The sequence below is a fragment of the Oryx dammah genome, unplaced genomic scaffold (assembly GCF_014754425.2).
Source record: "Oryx dammah isolate SB20612 unplaced genomic scaffold, SCBI_Odam_1.1 HiC_scaffold_26, whole genome shotgun sequence".
NCBI lineage: Eukaryota > Metazoa > Chordata > Mammalia > Artiodactyla > Bovidae > Oryx > Oryx dammah.
In genome coordinates this window covers 48,478,793-48,498,116 of record NW_024070210.1, presented here as the reverse complement: position 1 = coordinate 48,498,116, position 19,324 = coordinate 48,478,793, and the positions used below count along the sequence as shown (strand labels likewise).

The 19,324-nt window shown below is 43.0% G+C and overlaps 1 protein-coding gene and 1 long non-coding RNA gene across 3 annotated transcripts in view; one reads left to right on the top strand and one right to left on the bottom strand.

Annotated features, from left to right (window-relative positions):
• Nucleotides 1-14,415, bottom strand: part of LOC120853028 — a 30,529-nt gene extending 16,114 nt beyond the window's left edge. For both annotated transcript variants that reach the window (XR_005718697.1, XR_005718698.1), the window contains exon 1: nt 14,157-14,415. This is a non-coding gene — a long non-coding RNA (uncharacterized LOC120853028). The remainder of the gene's footprint in view (nt 1-14,156) is intronic.
• A 182-nt stretch (nt 14,416-14,597) lies between these two features.
• The window catches only part of RFX7 (regulatory factor X7), a 139,846-nt gene continuing 135,119 nt past the window's right edge, over nt 14,598-19,324 (top strand). Inside the window, exon 1 of the mRNA XM_040226583.1 lies at nt 14,598-15,326. Within this exon, the coding sequence (XP_040082517.1) occupies nt 15,166-15,326 (161 nt within the window). The 5' untranslated portion in view covers nt 14,598-15,165. The remainder of the gene's footprint in view (nt 15,327-19,324) is intronic.

Sequence of the window (19,324 nt, the reverse complement as noted above, 5' to 3'; positions counted from 1 at the left end):
TCTTGAGAAACTTGTATGTAGGTCAGGAAGCAACAGTTAGAACTGGACATGGAACAACAGACTGGTTTCAAATAGGAAAAGGAGTACGTCAAGGTTGTATATTCTCACCCTGCTTATTTAACTTCTATGCAGAGTACATCATGAGAAATGCTGGACTGGAAGAAACACAAGCTGGAATCAAGATTGCCTGGAGAAATATCAATCACCTCAGATATGCAGATGACACCACCCTTATGGCAGAAAGTGAAAAGGAGCTAAAAAGCCTCTTGATGAAAGTGAAAATGGAGAGTGAACAAGTTGGCTTAAAGCTCAACATTCAGAAAACGAAGATCATGGTATCCAGTCCCATCACTTCATGGGAAATAGATGGGGAAACAGTGGAAACAGTGTCAGACTTTATTTTTTGGGCTCCAAAATCACTGCAGATGGTGATTGCAGCCATGAAATTAAAAGACACGTACTCCTTGGAAGGAAAGTTATGACCAACCTAGATAGCATATTCAAAAGCAGAGACATTACTTTGCCAACTAAAGTCTGTCTAGTTAAGGCTATGGTTTTTCCAGTAGTCATGTATGGATGTGAGAGTTGGACTGTGAAGAAGGCTGAGCGCCGAAGAATTGATGCTTTTGAACTGTGGTGCTGGAGAAGACTCTTGAGAGTCCCTTGGACTGCAAGGAGATCCAACCAGTCCATCCTAAATGAGATCAGCCCTGGGATTTCTTTGGAAGGAATGACGCTAAAGCTGAAACTCCAGTACTCTGGCCACGTCAGGCGAAGAGTTGACTCATTGGAAAAGACTCTGATGCTGGGAGGGATTGGGAGCAGGAGGAGAAGGGGACGACAGAGGATGAGATGGCTGGATGGCATCACCAACTCGATTGACATGAGTTTGGGTGAACTCCAGGAGTTGGTGATGGACAGGGAGGCCTGGCAGGTCAGGTAGTCTTCATACTTAAAATGCATGTCTCCATGACTCTACACAAAAATTTCCCTAACCCTAACCCTGATATACCCTCCCCCAGTCACTCACAGTTATTCTACTCCCCTCTTACCCACTCCCCTCTCTCTCAGTCATTTCCTAAGATTTGGTAGAGATAAAGTTCCTTCAGTCTGATGTCTTCATTTAATGTTCAGGTACAGGATTTTAAAACCAACTCTTCTAAAATACCATTAAATATAATTGCTTTGTGGGTGGTGACATGATATTACCATTTTTAAATTTTCATAACCTTTAAAAATATACTCAGAAAGAGCATTTGTGACACAGAAAGAGCAAGGAAGCCGTACTCCAACAGTATCTGAGGGGATATGAAATGAGAAAAGGATGTTCACCAACTATAATGAAAAGGGGTACTTAGTCTCGAGTCTCGTGCCTTTAAAAATAGATTGGGTGGTCCATTCATCTAAAAAGTGTTCCTTCCTGGGGGTAGGAGACAATGGTTACTGCAAAGCTGTAATCACTTAGCCACGTTTTCTACCTGATAACAAATGACACATTAGGCAGCAATCTGACATCTGTGACACTTGACTAAAAAGCTCATCGTGCTGTGGAATTCTACCCTTATCCCGCCATATCTTGATCCCTGCCTGCCAAGCAGTAGATTTCAGAGTACACCGTAAGCTAACTCTTAACAGTTTTTAGTCCTGATTTAAGGGTCTTTTCCTAGGACCACTGGAAAGCATAAGCCCTGATATACCCTCCCCCAGCCACTCACACACATTATCGGGGCTCTTAAGTCCTTCAGTAAACTAGCTTGTCTCACTGGGCTTTCTTTCAGAACCTCAGAAGGAGCAGATGTGTTTGAAACTCCTATTAATACTCTTGAGATGTCTCAGTTAACTACTAATACCTTCCTCTCTTTCTCCATTTCCAGCCTTGGGTTCATTTGCAGGGGTTACTGTCAGACACCTCTGTACACTCTCAGAGCTCTCTGAGACAGCACTAGGTTAATCTCTAAATTTTCTCTGCTTGGAGTAGACAAAAACTTTTTTCCTTGCCATCAATGGTATCTATATCACTATCAGTTGTGCCCCAGTATCAACCTGGCAGGGACTGAATGTACTTCCATTTTCTGATCAAGGAATCTCCTGGGGCAACTGCCACAGGTGCACTGTGGCTTTGGATGACTAAGACCTGTGCTTTATCAGATTTTCAAGTGGTGGCACAAGGTCCCTAGGCTGCTGGCCCTTTTGATTTTCAGGACTCCTGCTATCGTTAAGGCCCTTGTCCTCTACCATCATCTTATGGCTTCCCTTCCTTTCTTCACCTCCTCAGGAATAAAATACACAGAAATTCACATTTATGTAGCTCTTACTAAGTATAAAACATTGTGCTAGGTATTTTCACAATTATTTTTCAGAAAACCTTCAGCATAACTATGAGGAATCCTTATATAGTCCTTATAGTTATAGTCCTTAATAAAGGAGTCCTTATTTCCCCATTTCTACCACCTCGAAGCTGAGGTTCAGAAGGTTGTGAGGGACTTGCCTGGGAGTACAAAAGTGGCAAGGGGTAGGGCTGGGATCTGAGTCCTGGCTTCTCAGCTTGGAAGCCCAAGGGATCACCCTGAGAATCAGCCTCGAGCCTGGCCCACCCAAGCGCATGGATCTGAATTCAGATAAGAAACTAGAGACTAAAGGGAGAATGTAGCCGACTCTTTCCCTTAAAAGGAACAGGGCTGGCCAAGGTACCTTTAAAACTGGAGAATCATAGCACCAGATGTCTAGCTGTTAGACAAAATTTGGCTGCTTGCGAAATTTTTGTGTAGAGTCATGGAGACATGAATTTTAAGTATGAAGACCACCTGACCTGCCTCTTGAGAAACCTATATGCAGGTCAGGAAGCAACAGTTAGAACTGAACATGGAACAACAGAGTGGTTCCAAATAGGAAAAGGAGTACGTCAAGGCTGTATATTGTCACCCTGCTCATTTAACTTCTATGCAGAGTACATCATGAGAAATGCTGGGCTGGAAGAAGCACAAGCTGGAATCAAGATTGCTGGGAGAAATATCAATAACCTCAGATATGCAGATGACACCACCCTTATGGCAAAAAGTGAAGAGGAACTAAAAAGCCTCTTGATGAAAGTGAAAGTAGAGAGTGAAAACGTTGGCTTAAAGCTCAACATTCAGAAAACGAAGATCATGGCATCTGGTCCTATCACTTCACGGGAAATAGATGGGGAAACAGTGGAAACAGTGTTAGACTTTATATTTTGGGGCTCCAAAATCACTGCAGATGGTGATTGCAGCCATGAAATTAAAAGACACGTACTCCTTGGAAGGAAAGTTATGACCAACCTAGATAGCATATTCAAAAACAGAGACGTTACTTTGCCAACAAAGGTCCGTCTAGTCAAGGCTATGGTTTTTCCTGTGGTTATGTATGGATGTGAGAGTTGGACTGTGAAGAAAGCTGAGTGCCGAAGAATTGATGCTTTTGAACTGTGGTATTGGAGAAGACTCTTGAGAGTCCCTTGGACTGCAAGGAGATCCAACCAGTCCATTCTAAAGGAGATCAGTCCTCGGTGTTCATTGGAAGGACTGATGCTAAAGCTGAAACTCCAATACTTTGGCCACGTCATGCGAAGAGTTGACTCATTGGAAAAGACTCTGATGCTGGGAGGGATTGGGGGCAGGAGGAGAAGGGGACAACAGAGGATGAGATGGCTGGATGGCATCACCAACTCGATGGACATGAGTTTCGGTGAACTCCGGGAGTTGGTGATGGACAGGGAGGCCTGGCGTGCTGCAATTCATGGGGTTGCAAAGAGTCGGACATGACTGAGTGACTGAACTCAACTGAACTAAATTCTTAGTACCTGCACTCTTATTACGGATAAGCTTTTGAGTTTTCTCATTAGCCCATTCAGCTTTTTCTAACATTCTGCCTTTTTTTTCCCCCTTGGCCTAAACAAAAGCAGCTCTCCCTAATTCAATAATTCACAAACATTTATTAGTTGACTACTTTATGATAGGGTCTATTCTCTATGTAGGAGATACAGAGAATAAAAACACACATCTTGACCATATATACTGAGAGCCAGTCCTGGGAGCCAGAGGTGGGAAGGGTAGGTACAAAACATTGACAAGTAAATCTACAATTACCACATAATGAGGTAGTATCTGTGATGTAAGGCTATGGAAGGTCCTAAAGGGTAACAAAAAGGGACAGTTAACTCAACCTGGGTGCAGGTGAGATGAAGAATGGATAAGCTAAGACTTCTAAGAGGATGTAATTCTTGCCACAAGATTGAGCCCTTGAGATGGTCAGGACTACAATTGCATGTGTAAGACTCTTTTGGAAAAGAGAGATTGACACCAACATAAGGCAATGATGGAAACCTTCTCTTGGGGACCTGAGGAGATAAATCATTTGCTAGAACTGCATTGGAACCTGAATAAACTTATAGTTCCCTAGCTCTCTTCAAGTTACTGCAACTGCTGCTGCTAAGTCTTCAGTCATGTCCAACTCTGTGCGACCCCAGAGATGGCAGCCCACCAGGCTCCCCCGTCCCTGGGATTCTCCAGGCAAGAACACTGGAGTGGGTTGCCATTTCCTTCTCCAATGCGTGAAAGTGAAGTCACTCAGTCATGTCTGACTCTTAGCGACCCCATGGACTGCAGCCCACCAGGCTCGTCTGCCCATGGGATTTTCCAGGCAAGAGTACTGGAGTGGGTTGCCATTGCCTTCTCCGATTCAAGTAACTATGAGGTCACTTATAAGTCTGCTCCTGGGTTTCTGGGCAGTTATTCTGAATTTCCCCAGGGCCTGGCCAATAACCTGCTCTTTTCTCATTTGTGCCCTTACTCTGGAACTCCATCAAAAAATCTCCTTAGTTTCTGCACTTTCCTGGTCCAGTGGTTCAGACTCCACCTTTCCAATCCAGGGTGTGAGGGTTTGATCTCTGGTTGGGGAACTAAGATCCCACATGCTGTGCAGTATGGCCAAAAATAAAAATCTCCTCAGTTTCTATCCACCCCTGGGCCTGTTGCTTTTACCATGACTAAGCAATTATCTTATCTTCGGAAAGCCTTTTTGACTTATCTACTCACAGTTGCTTCTTACGTATTGCCTCTACTGGCTTCTATTGACTAATGATTCCTGAGGTCTGCCTCTCTTGTCTTTTTGTGTACTTTTTTGTTAACCACCAACTGCCTAACCTTCTCCCTTAATCAATCATATTTATATTCTCCAAAAAAAAAAAAAGTGAAGTTGATCAGTTGTGTCTGACTCTTTGCGACCCAATGGACTGTAGCCTACTACGCTCCTTCATCATTTTCCAGGAAGGAGTACTGGAGTGGGGTGCCATTCCCATCTCCAGAGGATCTTCCCGACCCAGGGATCAAACCCAGGTCTCCCTCATTGTAGGCAGACGCTTTACCATCTGAGCCACCAGGGAAGCCCTATATTCTCCAAGAAAGGAATCAATTTGTTAATTAATCATTAACTTCTTACTTGGGCAAAGATCTTATATTTAGCCAGTTCACAGGTCACTGTCCAATCAGGGACTGGTTGCCCTTATGTTGGATGCTTGCTGCTGCTGCTGCTGCTAAGTCACTTCAGTTGTGTCCGACTCTGTGGGACCCAGAGATGGCAGCCTACCAGGCTCCCCTGTCCCTGGGATTCTCCAGGCAAGAACACTGGAGTGGGTTGCCATTTCCTTCTCCAGTGCATGAAAGTGAAAAGTGAAAGTGAACTCGCTCAGTCGTGCCGGACTCAGCAACTCCATGGATTGCAGCCTACCAGGCTCCTCCGTCCATGGGATTTTCCAGGCAAGAGTACTGGAGTGGGTTGCCATTGCCTAGCCCTGTTCCAACCAGGGACCCAGAAATACAGGTCACAAGGATGGAGGCTTACATTGACTGAGCCCCTTAGAGGGTTATAGAAGGCAGAAACCCGAGGCCTTGGTCAATTCAGGAGATTGATGCTAACAGATAACATTAGAGGCACTATAAATAGGAAAAACAGAAAGATTAAAAAAAATACTAATATCAAACCACAATTCTTTCTTGGCACAACATCAGATAATGGAAGGGGAAGAGGATAAAGAAAAATAAAAGGTTCCTGGTAATACATATATTTATATACAAAAAAAAAGAATAGAAAATAAATATACCCAAGGAAGGAACACAGGTTGGCCTACTTCATAGGAAATGATCTTTCCTGAGGTTCAAAGACTTCTCTCTTCTCAGATACATGCTGCTGCTAAGTCACTTCAGTCGTGTTCGACTCTGTGTGACCCCAGAGACGGCAGCCCACCAGGCTCCCCCGTCCCTGGGATTCTCCAAGCAAGAACACTGGAGTGGGTTGCCATTTCCTTCTCCAATGCATGAAAGTGAAAAGTGAAAGTGAGGTCGCTCAGTCGTGTCCAACTCTTAGCGACCCCATGGACTGCAGCCTAGCAGTCTCCTCCATCCATGGGATTTTCCAGGCAAGAGTACTGGAGTGGGGTGCCATCACCTTCTCCGTCAGATACATGAGGGATTACATAAAGAGTGTAGTGAATGTGACTGTTAGTCTTAAGTGTCAACTTGACTTTGCGAATGTTCCAGTTATTCAATTAAAAAGCTAACCTCGGTGTTGCTGTGAAGGAATTCTGTTAGATGTGGTTAACGTATACAATCATTTGACTTTAAGTAAACGAGGTTACTTTACTTTGGAAGGAAAGTTATGACCAACCTAGACAGCATATTAAAAAGCAGAGACATTACTTTGCCAACAAAGGTCTGTCTAGTCAAGGCTATGGTTTTTCCAGTGGTTATGTATGGACGTGAGTGAAAGAAAGATAAGCGCTGAAGAATTGACACTATTGAACTGTGGTGTTGGAGAAGACTCTTGAGAGTCCCTTGGACTGCAAGGGGATCCAACCAGTCCATCCTAAAGGAGATCAGTCCTGGGTGTTCATTGGAAGGACTGATGTTGAAGCTGAAACTCCAATACTTTTGGCCACCTGATGTGAAGAGCTGACTTATTTGAAAAGACCCTGATGCTAGGAAAGATTGAGGGCAGGAGGAGAAGGGGACAACAGAGGATGAGATGGTTGGATGGTATCATCGACTTGATGGACATGGGTTTGGGTGGACTCTGGGAGTTGGTGACGGACAGGGAAGCCTAGTGTACTGCAGTTCATGGGGTCACAAGGAGTTAGACACAACTGAGTGACTGAATTGAACTGAACTGAAAGGAGGTTATCCTTGATATTCTGGGTGGGCTCCATCTAATCAAGGGAAAGGCCTTAAGAACAAAACTGCTGCCAAGTCGCTTCAGTCGTGTTCAACTCTGTGCGATCCCACAGATGGCAGCCCACCAGGCTCCCCCATCCCTAGGATTCTCTAGGCAAGAATACTGGAATGGGTTGCCATTTCCTTCTCCAGTGCATGAAAGTGAAAAGTCAAAGTGAAGTCGCTCAGTTGTGTCCGACTCTTTGAGACCCCGTGGACTGCAGCCCACCAGGCTCCTCCATCCATGGGATTTTCCAGGCAAGAGTACTGGAGTGGGCTGCCATTGTCTACTCCAAGAGCAAAACTAAGATTTTTTCTAAGGAAAAGAAATCCCACCTGTGAAACTGTAGTGCCTATTCCTGCCCCAAAGTTTCTGGCCTGTTAGCCTGCTGCCTGCCTTATAGAGTCTGAACCTGTTAGCTTCCACAATCATGCCAGTCAATTCCTTTACATTACATAATAAAATAATTACAATAAATATTATGATAAGTATATGATGATAATCAATATTATAAGAAATTTATAATATAATCTACTGGTTGTTCTCTGATACAACCCTGCCTTATTCAGTCAGGGCGGAAGAAGACATTTGGAAATTTGATACTCAGCACAAACTTTATCATCAGCTCTTCACTCCGAGGCTTCCCTGATGGCTCAGTGGTTAAGAATCCGCCTGTCAACATAGGAGATGCAGGTTTGATCCCAGGGTAAGGAAGATACTCTGGAGGAGGAAATGGCAACCCACGCGTGTTCTTGCCTGGAGAATTCCATGGACAGAGGAGCCTGGCGGGCTACAGTTCATGGTGTCGAAAAGTTGGACACACACACACACATTCACTCCAATTAGGCCAGTCTCCTGTTTATCTCTTCATAGTGATTCTCCTTTCCCTGCTCTGCTCACATTGCTTTTCCTTCTGACTTGCCACCACTCTTGTCTCCCACTTTCATAAACTCCTTTCCTTTCCTTACACTCTAGCTCTGTCAGAAGCCCTCCATAAAGTCACCTCCTTTTACTTTAGCTCCATTTGCTCTTTTCTCTCTCTTAATTCCCTCAGCAGATGTTAGTTGTGCCATTCACTGTGATGCTTAACCTTACTCTCTCAACGCTGTTTTGTATGTTGTATTCACTGTTCGTTAGGTATAAATCTGTAAGAACAAATTTGATTGTGCAAGAAATGTTATGCTTCTTTATTGTGTTTAAATTAAATTAAATTCACCTCAGACTTAAGTGATTCCAGCCTTAATTCTGCTTAAGTAGAAGGAAATCCAATCCCAGTTATTACCAGGCTTCCCTCCCTTTCTCCCTAGGAATTCACCAGAGCCTGGAAGATTTATGTTGAGCCAGAAAATGGGGGAAGATGGACTTTGACATCTTCACTGTTCAGGGATGTATGGTCCCCACAAGCCAGACAACAGCTCTCTCACGGACGGAGTAGCAGTGGCAGGGGGCTCCAGTCTTCTTGGGGTCACCATGCCTCTATCTGATGTTTGGCTAGCTCTTGGGGTCCTTCAAGGAAACAAGGCTGGTATCCTCACTACGGAAACCCTGACTTTGACACTTTTCCAGTTTGGGAAATGTTTTCTTTTGCAACAATTTCACCTACGCACAACCCCTCCTTCCCTCTCTCTCTTTCCTCCTTTCCCTCTCTCCCCAGATGCCCCTACCTCTTGAATCCCCTGGCAAAATCCCTTTGGGAGCAAGAAACCTGGAGGGCAAATCGCTGGGCACAACTATTGGGATACCATTGATGTTGCATTCTAAGGAGCTGTGTCCAGGCGGCTTCAATGACAATGCAAGCAGTGCCTCCTGGAGTTGTCTAAGAGAGAATTTCTGTCAACTTCTTTCTGCCTAGAAACACAAACTCCCTAGAAGCCTGTTTGGAATGGAAGGGAGGGAAAATATAAGAACATAAACCAAATTAACAGCTCAATAAATTATCCTGTCACACACTTGTTTTTTTGTTTGTCCCCTGTATTTTCACTTGGTGTTTAAAAATATGTGTGGGCTGATATGTGTTCCAGTTAGATTATGAACTTCCTGAAGATTAGAACAATACTGTATTTACCGATTATTTTAAAATCTTTCTCAGTGTAAATAATTAGTATATGAGGAGGACATAAGTGTGCCTTGAACCGCAGAACGATGAGCCTGTGGATTACTGACTAGGCTCCACCAGTTCAAACTGCACCAGGGCTGACCTCCTTGTTGAAGGACTGGCTCCAGTGTCTTTTCACTGTCACTTTTAGGGTTAGGTAAATATGCTTTTACTTTACCGGCTTCTGTTCACAGCTGCTGCTAGCCTGAATTTCCAAGATATCACATTTCTACTTGGGACCTTTCTGGCCCTAAGTAAAAGTAAACATTTCTTTTAAAATTCAGACAGAGGATATTAACTTGAACCTTCTTTCACATCAAGAGAATTCAGGTCACAACATAAACATGTCTATGGTAACAACAATGGAGAATTTCTAAATGAAATCAAAGCAGTAGCTGGTATGCATTTTCATAATACCTTTCACTTGAAGAGCCAAGTACATTAGGAGAACTTTATCTCAATAATCCTTAGAGATAAGTAAAGGGACCGGACAGAATGACTTGTATAGATAGGGTAACATAACTAGGTTGTTAACACCCTGTTGCCTTGCCTAGTATTTAAATAGCCACCCATGGACTGTACCCACCAAGATCCTCTGAGATTTTCCAAGCAAGAATATTGGAATGGGTTCCCATTCCCTAGTCCATAACTTCCCAACCCAGGGATCGAACCCAGTCTCCAGAGTTGCAGGCAGATTCTTTATCATCTGAGCCACCAGGTAAGGGCATGAATAGTTAGGCTACTTTGCCTTAACAAACCATTGTTTTAATGACATAATGGAATATTTGTGCTCTGACAGGAGAACTCACATTTTCACATCACACTAACATTAGTAAGCACAGTATGGAGAAAGTTTAACCAAATTTGCCAATATGCACTTGGCTTTGAACTTTCCAACCTCTCTCTTTTGTAATCTTGCTTCCTCTTTGTTGTCTGTCTCCCCATTGCCCTCACCTCCCTTGCTCTAAAGCTAGTAAAAGACTGAAAACTCAATTACATTACAGCATTGAAACTAATAGTTCAGCTCCCCTAGGACTCCATGCATTTTGAAAGACAACAGCTTAGCCCAAAGAAAGTAGTTACACCATTTTCTGATATGGTGAAAGATTTTTTTTTTTTTTTGGAGATGGAAAGCCTTCCATTCCTGTTCCCTTAAATAACAACATGTAGATGATTACATATTCTACTTTCAGCTCTAGAGGGAAAAGTTTGCAACTAAAGAAGGCAGAGAAAGTAATGGTAAAGGAAAAGAGGATGAAGGAAGACTTAGTTTTCAAGGAGAGAAGGAAAAGAGAATAGAACCTTATCTTTTCCACATCTGTAAATCACCGTAATTTGTGGAAATTAAATGTACACTTTAAGCACTTATTCAGTATTAACCAATGATGAAGCTCATTTGGGCCTCATCTTTTGTCAGAACAATTGGAACTAATAACAGAATAACATTTTGTAAAATGGGCTGTGTCTCCGTCCCCTCCATTTCCTCCCCTACACACTCTATTAAGGATCTGAGCACAAAGCTAACACTGCATTATGCGCTCATCCCATGTGTCTTTTCATGGCTTCACACCAGTGTTTGCTCTGCTCTTTGGTCTGAAAACATCTTCCCTTATTGCTCTGCCTGTTGAACATCATTCATCATCATCATTCACCCAATGAGACCCCATTCAAATGCTAGCCAAGAGGTCTTCTCCAAAAGCTCTTTTTGCCTTGAGTAGGACCAATCCCTTCCTCCACTATACTCATCATTTTGTGTAACTAATATGTAGTAATAGGTCTCTCTGCTCCCCAGAATGCGAACTATTTTAAGTTGGGACCAGGTCTTACCTATTTATTTATTTATATTTTCAGTGTCTGATGCTCTTATGTATTGGGTATAATAAATGCATGTACAGTTATCATATAAGAAATTTAGTTTCATAAATGACACAAAATTTAGAAGAAGAGAGCAAGATGGTATGATGTACTGGGCTAAGAAAATTAAGGTTAGGTAACTACTGAATTCAACAAATATTTACTTAACACCTAGGAGTAAGGAATTGTGTCCCAGGATTACTAGGATAAATAGAACATGAGGCTTTGAGCTGCTCACAGTCCACCTTATAGGTTATCTTTCTCTGTGCATAGCAGTACCCTGGTTTAGGTATCACCTTAACATGTTTCTCACAACCTGTGAGGTGAGGTAGGTCATGATTTTCATTTTTACCAAGATGGAAATAGAGGGTTTGAATTTTTAGGTTTTCTGACTCCCAGACTGGACCCACTACATCAGTGTTTCTCAAAATTTTCCACAGGAGTACACGTACGTTCACAGGGAGAACAGACTTATAATCTTCAGGGTTGAGAAACAGAAGCTCAAAATCTAGTATGTTCTATTGAAAATTCATGATTACTATGTTTTCCATTACTTCTCAGTGAGTCAAACTGAAGGTCTGAGGAAATGAACCACATTGATTCTGGGTCCCTGAGGGGCCTTAGTACAGTTTCATAACAAGAGGAGGACAAACAAATTTCAGAAACACCATGGCCACACTCCTGCCTTCACTCAAGGTGTCTGGTTTGGCTTGAGCCCTCACCCACGATTCTGAGTAACTTCATCAGATTTCTTTCAGGTTTCTACTAGTATAACTGACTATATTCACTGTCCAAAAACGGTAACAAAACTGCACACTCTACTCCCAGATTTTAAGTAAATAGTGGGGGCTGACCATTTACAGCCTTCCAGCAAGGATGTCCATTCTAGCAATAAGATCTCTTCAATCTGATACTATTTGCCAATCCATTCTCATTGCTTGTTGAACCTAAAAGTTGGAGATATCTCTTCCAACCGCCTGTGGGTCTTTGAAGGCCCCATAGGTTCAACGACGTCCTTTCGTCAGCACCGCCGCTAGAGGGCAGCCCAGGATTGCAGCTCTGCTGTGCCCTCTAGTGGCTGGTGGGCTGACATGCTCTTTTATGGAACCTATAAAACCCTCAAAAGTTGCACTCGGGAAGTCAGCCTGTGTGACACCCGGCAGCGAAATTGTAGAAAAGCGTCCTGGTTCTCAGCTTCCTTTTCTTAAGGACTTTGGCAGACTCAGATAATTTCCCTTCTTGGATGAATTTCTCGCTCTCTAGGGTCTCCCCCTCCCCGGGTGTGGCAACGTGGAGCCATCACTCTCTCTTGGCAAGGTAAAAAATTAGAATCTGGGGGACTTCGCGACTTTGCCCAAAGTCTTTACTTCCTCCATCTTCTGCATGGATATAGAGCTTATATAGGCATCCAAGATCTTTCGATATAACCTCTTTTTCGGCATGAGACTTCAGGATTTAAATCCTGGCTCCCTCATTTGCTCTTTGGGTCACTTTAAGACAGTTAACCTCACTAAGCTTCTGGCTCATCTGTAAAATTGAGAGAATAGTACCTACGTTATACAGTTTGCAGATGGTAATGTATAGAAAGTGCTAGGTCTTGCACAGTGAAAGTGTGCATTTGTTATTAGCATTAGCTAGTGTTATTCCTCAAAGCTTCTGTCTAATGCACACCACGTCTTTCAATTTGGTACAGAAAAAAAAAAAAAAAAAAAGCGTGCCTTTACATAGCACCCAAGGGTACATGTGCAAAAATGAATTAATAAATAACTTAATTTTCTAAAAGTGGCTAAGCTAACAGTGACCTTAGCTTATGGAAAGGGGGGCTCGTTATGTGATAGAATCAGTGCCATGGGCTTCAGAGTGCAAAGGAACCCAACAGGCCTAGAATCCTCATGAAAGAGCTATTTTGCACACAGGTGTCCTTCCTCTTTCCTAGTCCCTGTGCTCCCACCACGTGTAAGAATTCAGCGAATCTGGGAGTGGATTCTGTGAGTTAGGCCTGGGGGCACGATGGTGCAAAAGCAAAACGGTTCCAGGCCAAGGCAGGGAACTGAGAACTCCAAAGGCCAAGAAACCCAAGCCAATCAGATTCCCCACACCCAGGAGTCTAAAAGGTGGCAGAGACTCGCTGCCCAAAGTCCAAGCACGGCAGGAAAGTGGCCAGAGAATCTGACAGGTAGAAACAAGATAGAAACTGTCAGAAAAGTTAAAGCTGAAGAGCTCATAACACCCACAGGCCCAGAGAAAGGTCAGTATGAGCTGAGCAGCTGTTCCATCTGGTGCCAGAGACCTTGGCTGTAGTCTACACCAGGCAGTTTAGGCCTCCCTGATCAGCCCCACCTAGAAAAGCCAATTCTTCTGCTCTTAAAGGGGACCTGCCTCTTTCTGGCAGGGAGTCTTACTCTCAGTGGGCAAAGCTAACTCTTAAGGATGAGTAGCGGGGGAGGGGGCAGAGAGGACGTTTAGGGGTTCAACTGGATCCAGAAGGAAGGCGCTTGTGAACGGAGCCTGAGCCACCATGTTGTGAGAACTACACGCGTTTCTTTCCGAGGCAGGCCGGGGCCTTGGCTGCCAGGGACCCTGACAAGCCGCGACTTGAGCTGCGCCTTGGAGACTGGGTTGGCTGGAGAGCGGTATAGAGGAGCAAGGAGGGCGTTCCCGCAAAGGGGGTGGGGTGGGGAGGGAGGTGAGAGGAACGGCAGGAGCAAAGGCACGAAGGAAGAATGCGTCTGCTGCGCGTGGAGAACGGCATGGAGACTCCACTGATTGGAGCCGAGAGTTCTTGCAGGGGGATAGAGGCAGCGATGATTGGATAGCTAAAGTGGGGCCAGATTTGGAGGGCTTTGAATGCCCGACCGAGGAGCACTCAGCCCAGCTCCTGCCTCGCGATTTCCGTTCAAGACTGAATTACCTAAAGGGTGGTTAATTCCAACGGGTGTTCTTCTTTGGGGGCTTCTGAAAAGTCAGCTTATCCTCTTACCTCATTCAGTTCTGTTCTTTTCACCAAGGAGAAAGTAATCCTCACTTGTCGAGGGGAGAGGGGATAATGTTGACTGATTTCACTTTACTTGCTTGGAGGATGCCAAAAAAAAAAAAATCCCATTTCCACGCCAAATATTAAATTTGGTTTCTCCTCCTCACGCAAGTTCTCTTTCTCTCGCCAGCACCTCCCCCACGTTTTTCCTGCTCTCCACCAGCTCGGCCAGTTGCCTCCTCAGCCCCGGAGGCGCGCGTTCCGGGCCCGGCTGGCCCGCGCTCGCCCTCCGCGCCCGGGCGCCCCCCCTCCCAGCCCCCCTCCTGCCCGCGCCCGTACCCCGCATACACTGGTCCACGCCCCCCCCCGCGGCCGAGCGGTAGGTGTTTTGCCGTCTGCGCCGGGCCGCAGTGCGGCTGCGCGCATTGGGCTGCCTCCGGGGCTGGCAGGGCAGCGGCGGCGGCGGGGCCGGGAGCGAGCGGCGGCGACGGCGGCGGCGGCGGCGTGGGGAGTGGCGTGGAGCCGAGCCTGGGGCTGCAGCCGCAGCGCGGGGCCCCCGGAGTAGAAAGCCCCGCGGGCAAGAAAGGAAAGGCCGGGCCGTCAGGTCCCTGAGCAACCGTTCTCCTTGGATTTGGGGGAGCCTCGCCCCCACCCCACCTCATCTTCAGACGCCCCTTCCTCATCCACCCGCGCCCCCTCCAAGCCCTGGCCGCTGACGGGAGGAGGCGGCGGCGGCGGCGGGGGGCTGAGGGGAGCCGCCATGCCTCTCCCGCGGTGAAGCGCCCCGGCCGTCAGGAGCCGCTCGGTCTCCCCGGTGATGTCCCCCAGGCGGCAGGCGAAAGCGACTCACTCGAGCCCTGGGGTAAAGGCCTAGCTTATCCAGCTTCCTTCCTCCTCCTCCTCCTCCTCTTCCCCTCCCCGTTCCTCTCCCCCTTCGTCCACCCCTCGCCGTCTCTTCCCTCACCCTTCCCCGCGCCCCCATCTTCCCTCCCTCCCTCCCACCCCTCCAGCAGCGATGGCAGAGGAACAACAACAGCCGCCACCACAGCAGCCTGATGCCCATCAGCAGCTTCCCCCTAGCGCCCCCAACTCGGGGGCGGCTCTGCCAGCCCTTGTGCCCGGGCTGCCAGGGACAGAGGCCAGCGCGCTGCAACACAGGATCAAGAACTCCATCTGGTAAGAGGATCCTCCATCGCTGGGGTAGAAAAGCCCAGGCACATTTCTGCTGCAAAGAGGGTGGGGGGAGGCGGGCTGGGGAGGCGGAGGAGGAGGCTGATACATTCATTGAATGTGTGTCTCCGAAGTCGGGTGCGTATTTATAGGATCTCTGGAGGTGTGGGGACTTTGCATCAGTCTCTGGGCTCCGGAGCCAGAAAATGCTTTTACCCCCTCCTCAATTGCAAGTGCAGTTGAATAAGTCATATGTGTTTTTCACTTATGTGTAAGAGGAATATGGGTCGAAATTAAGTCATGTTGCATGATGATAGTATGAATTTGGGACTGAGAAATGTGAAATGTGTTTACTTCTTTTTGCAGTCATACTGGGAGGAAGCAGTGTATTGTGAATTTTCACCAAACAGACATTGTGCATAGGACTATTAATATGCAGCACAAAACCTAATGTGTCTCTTTCTTTCAGTTGGCTTAGCTGCTGTTTCTGAATGTTTTTGCCTTCTTTATTCTGAGATTAAATTTCTCTTCCAGGGACGTTAATCTTTTTGCATTGATTGTGAAGAAAGGGTTTCTGTAGTATGAGACATTTTAAGGTGGTAGTTTACACTGTAAAGTGATTTTCTAATTTTAAAGGATGCTTTAATTTAAAATAAATGTGTTGCCATTTCGTGTCTTTTTTTAGAAACCTTAGATGAAATATCCTTTGCTATTCTTGTACTTTCTTGTATAAGAATTTGCAATATTTCAACATTAGATTAAACTCTGAAAGACTGGTGGCAGTCTTTTAATAATTAAATACACTGAGTTAAGTCTGTCCTCTGTTAGAGCCATTGGAAATATTCTTTAAACATGAACTTGCATTATTTTTGTAGGATTCTTCATTAACTGACATGTTATAAAAAGTGTAGTGCTATTTTTTAAATGGAAAGCATTATTTGGAGTTTGGTCTAAGACTGCTTTTAATAGATGATTAAAAATAGAATTAAATGTGTTTTACAAAGCTCTGATTTTATGAAATCTTACATGTTCATCATTGAATATGATTACTGAAATACCAAATCTCCTTACTTTTTATATTGTAATTAAAAAATAAATGTATCATAAGACAACTGGCATTGTAGTACAGTATTTACACAGTTAAAAACAGTGACGATTTTTAAATGCACAATTAAAGTTTGTTATATAGTAATTTTCATTAATTTCTTGGCACACATCCATATTGTCATGATGCTAATATGAAGTAGGTCAGTGCAGGCTTTAATAGTTTGATACTGCACAGTATTTGGCAGCTGAGTATCTTGCTTTCAGTTTTCATTTTTAAATGAAGTTTAAATATTTTTAAAAGAGAATTTTTTAGGGTTGACAATAGTCATGTCGCAATTTGAATAGGTCAGATAAATAGGATTGTTTGTGTGTGTGTGTGAGAGAGAGAGAAGGGTTTATTTTTCAATGGATGCCCTCACCCCCTTTTTAGAGCTATAATTTAAAGGAAGAGATACTCAATATCCTGATTATCATCAAGGTTTTCAGAAACCAGGTTTCTTCCCCCTAACTTAATGTTACCAGCGTCTCTGAAGTCTGAATTGAGCACTTTGGTTTTTACATTCAGGTAAGGGACATTCACGTTAAAGGACTAAAATATTTTAAGAAAGGCAAATTTTGAAAGTTGAATTAATAATTATGTTTTGATTTATTGTGAGAACAATAGAGGAAAGGAGCATTCACCTTATATTTTTAAAGTATGAGTAAGTTGTATAGGCAGCAGGCTGAAGTGTTTGGATAATGTAGTGGAGTGCTCTTTTGGTAAATCATGTGATTTAATTATTCTTTAATTGATCACTTATATTTACACATCTATTACAACTTAACTGCGCTGATTTTAATGTGAGGAAAACTTCTAAAGTACAGTGTACTTCAGTTTTTGGTACTTTGAAAAAACAAAATGACAAACACCTTAATTCCCAAATGTACAATTTTATAATTTCATTTTAAAATTGTACTGGCACACTAGCATTTAATTTTCAGCTTTAGAAATCCTATTTGCAAAATTATTTATTTATATTTAAAACTTTAAACATTCGTGGATCATAAACAGTGTTAGTGGCTATATTTATGTATAGCCTCGTAGCCCCTCCTCCACAACACTGGATGTATGTTATTCATTAAGTGACTATATAAAATAAAGACATTACAAAGTGAAAGCTCTTTTACTCCCATCTCCTCCTAAGAAATAGTATGTGTATGTGTATATGTATAAAATTAAAATGACTTAATAGATAAGATTGCAGTTATTTAGATATCTCATTTCACATTTATTGAAGCAACAGTATCTTTTTACCAATTATTTTGTCACTTGATAATGTTCTGAAAGATTATCAGTTTTGGACTATATCCTATATCACCCTTTGGTATCATTACTAATAGACTTTAAAATTACATTATACAGAAGTGTGGTACTTAATAATTATCAAATGAGCTTTGCATTTAGGTTGATCATAGTTTCTAAATTATTGGACTTCATGTCACAAACAAGTCTGAACTTGTCCTCATATTTTACAGATACATAGTATGTAATGTAGGCCTTTAGCTAGACAGTGAATTATTTATTATCTGTTCATAATTAATCTATTCTGTTCATTAAAGTAAAATACTGTTAGATGAAAGTATGTTCATGGTTATTTCAAGCATTAAATGAGTGTTTGGAAAAAATATTAAGTATTCAGAGTTGAAATCATGATGTTAAAGATTTAACATCAGGAGCCCTATTTCTTAAGATTTGGAAATACGTGTTTTTCAAGATGGTTCTACAAAATAAAGTTACTAACTTGTTACTGTTGTAATATTTGTATAATATATTTATGGGTACCTTCCACTTAAGTCCAAGGTAATGAGCATGCACCTTTCTTGATCTCATTCCCACTCCATAGACAGAGATCCAAGTCACTTCCCTTACACAACTCACTTGAGAGTTATTTTCAGAGGTATGTTTTAATACTGAATAGGCTATACAATTGTTTTTATATTTTGTAAATAATAGAAAATAATTCTTTTATAAACTTTTCATTAAAAAAGGTAAGCTAGTAACATGCATTTTTTTTCCCTAAATAAAGACTCATACTGGCAACCTAAAACAAAGCCACAATCTAACCTCACTGTACACTTTAACTTACATTGCACTCCTCTTTGGTTACCGAAGTAAGTTTTTCCTTCCTCTTATCTACCAGTGTCTTCATAGTTGTTTTTTTTTCTTTTTTTTTTTTTGTATTTTAGACCAAAAAACCGTGTGATTTTCTTTCCCTTTAAAAAGTAGTTTTTCTTGAAACCCTGATAGAATAAAATTACTGTGGAAAAATTGCATTTGAAATCTCTCCTGCCTGTTTGTAATTAGTTATGTTTAAGAATAATCATACCTGCATGGTTGGGAGTGATTAACATATTTGAAATTAGATGGTATCATAGATGACAAACCTTTACCTATAAATTCAAAAGAAAGCCTGATGTTCCATTGTAGAAAATGTTCTACTACTTTATTTCCCCCAACAAATTCAGGAATTCTTAAAAGCATTACTTATTATCCATTATTATTTTTATTTATATACTTCTGTTTGCAGGTAAGACCTATAAACCAAAAGCAATCCTATATGATGTGTTATTCTACTCACTTTATGGAAGGAGGTAAATTGAGTGACAGGGAAGGTGTAGAATTCCTCTGATTTCGTTATCAGATGCTAGAAGTGGTACTGTGGCTATAGTTCCTTGTCTTTATTTAATCGTGTAAATCATACAGAGGTCTGAATCTGGTACATTTTAGATTTAGAATTGAAACCCAAATTGAGCAGCTTATTTCTTAGTTGCAGTAAGCAAAGTATGGCAATCCATAAGTTTTTCAGCAAAGTGTGGCGATCCATAAGTTTTCTTCTTAGTGCCACATTTGTCCTATTTTCTGTCCCTGTGAAAGAACTCAGTAGTTCAGTTTTGTCCTTGGTTCTGGTTTAGGCAAT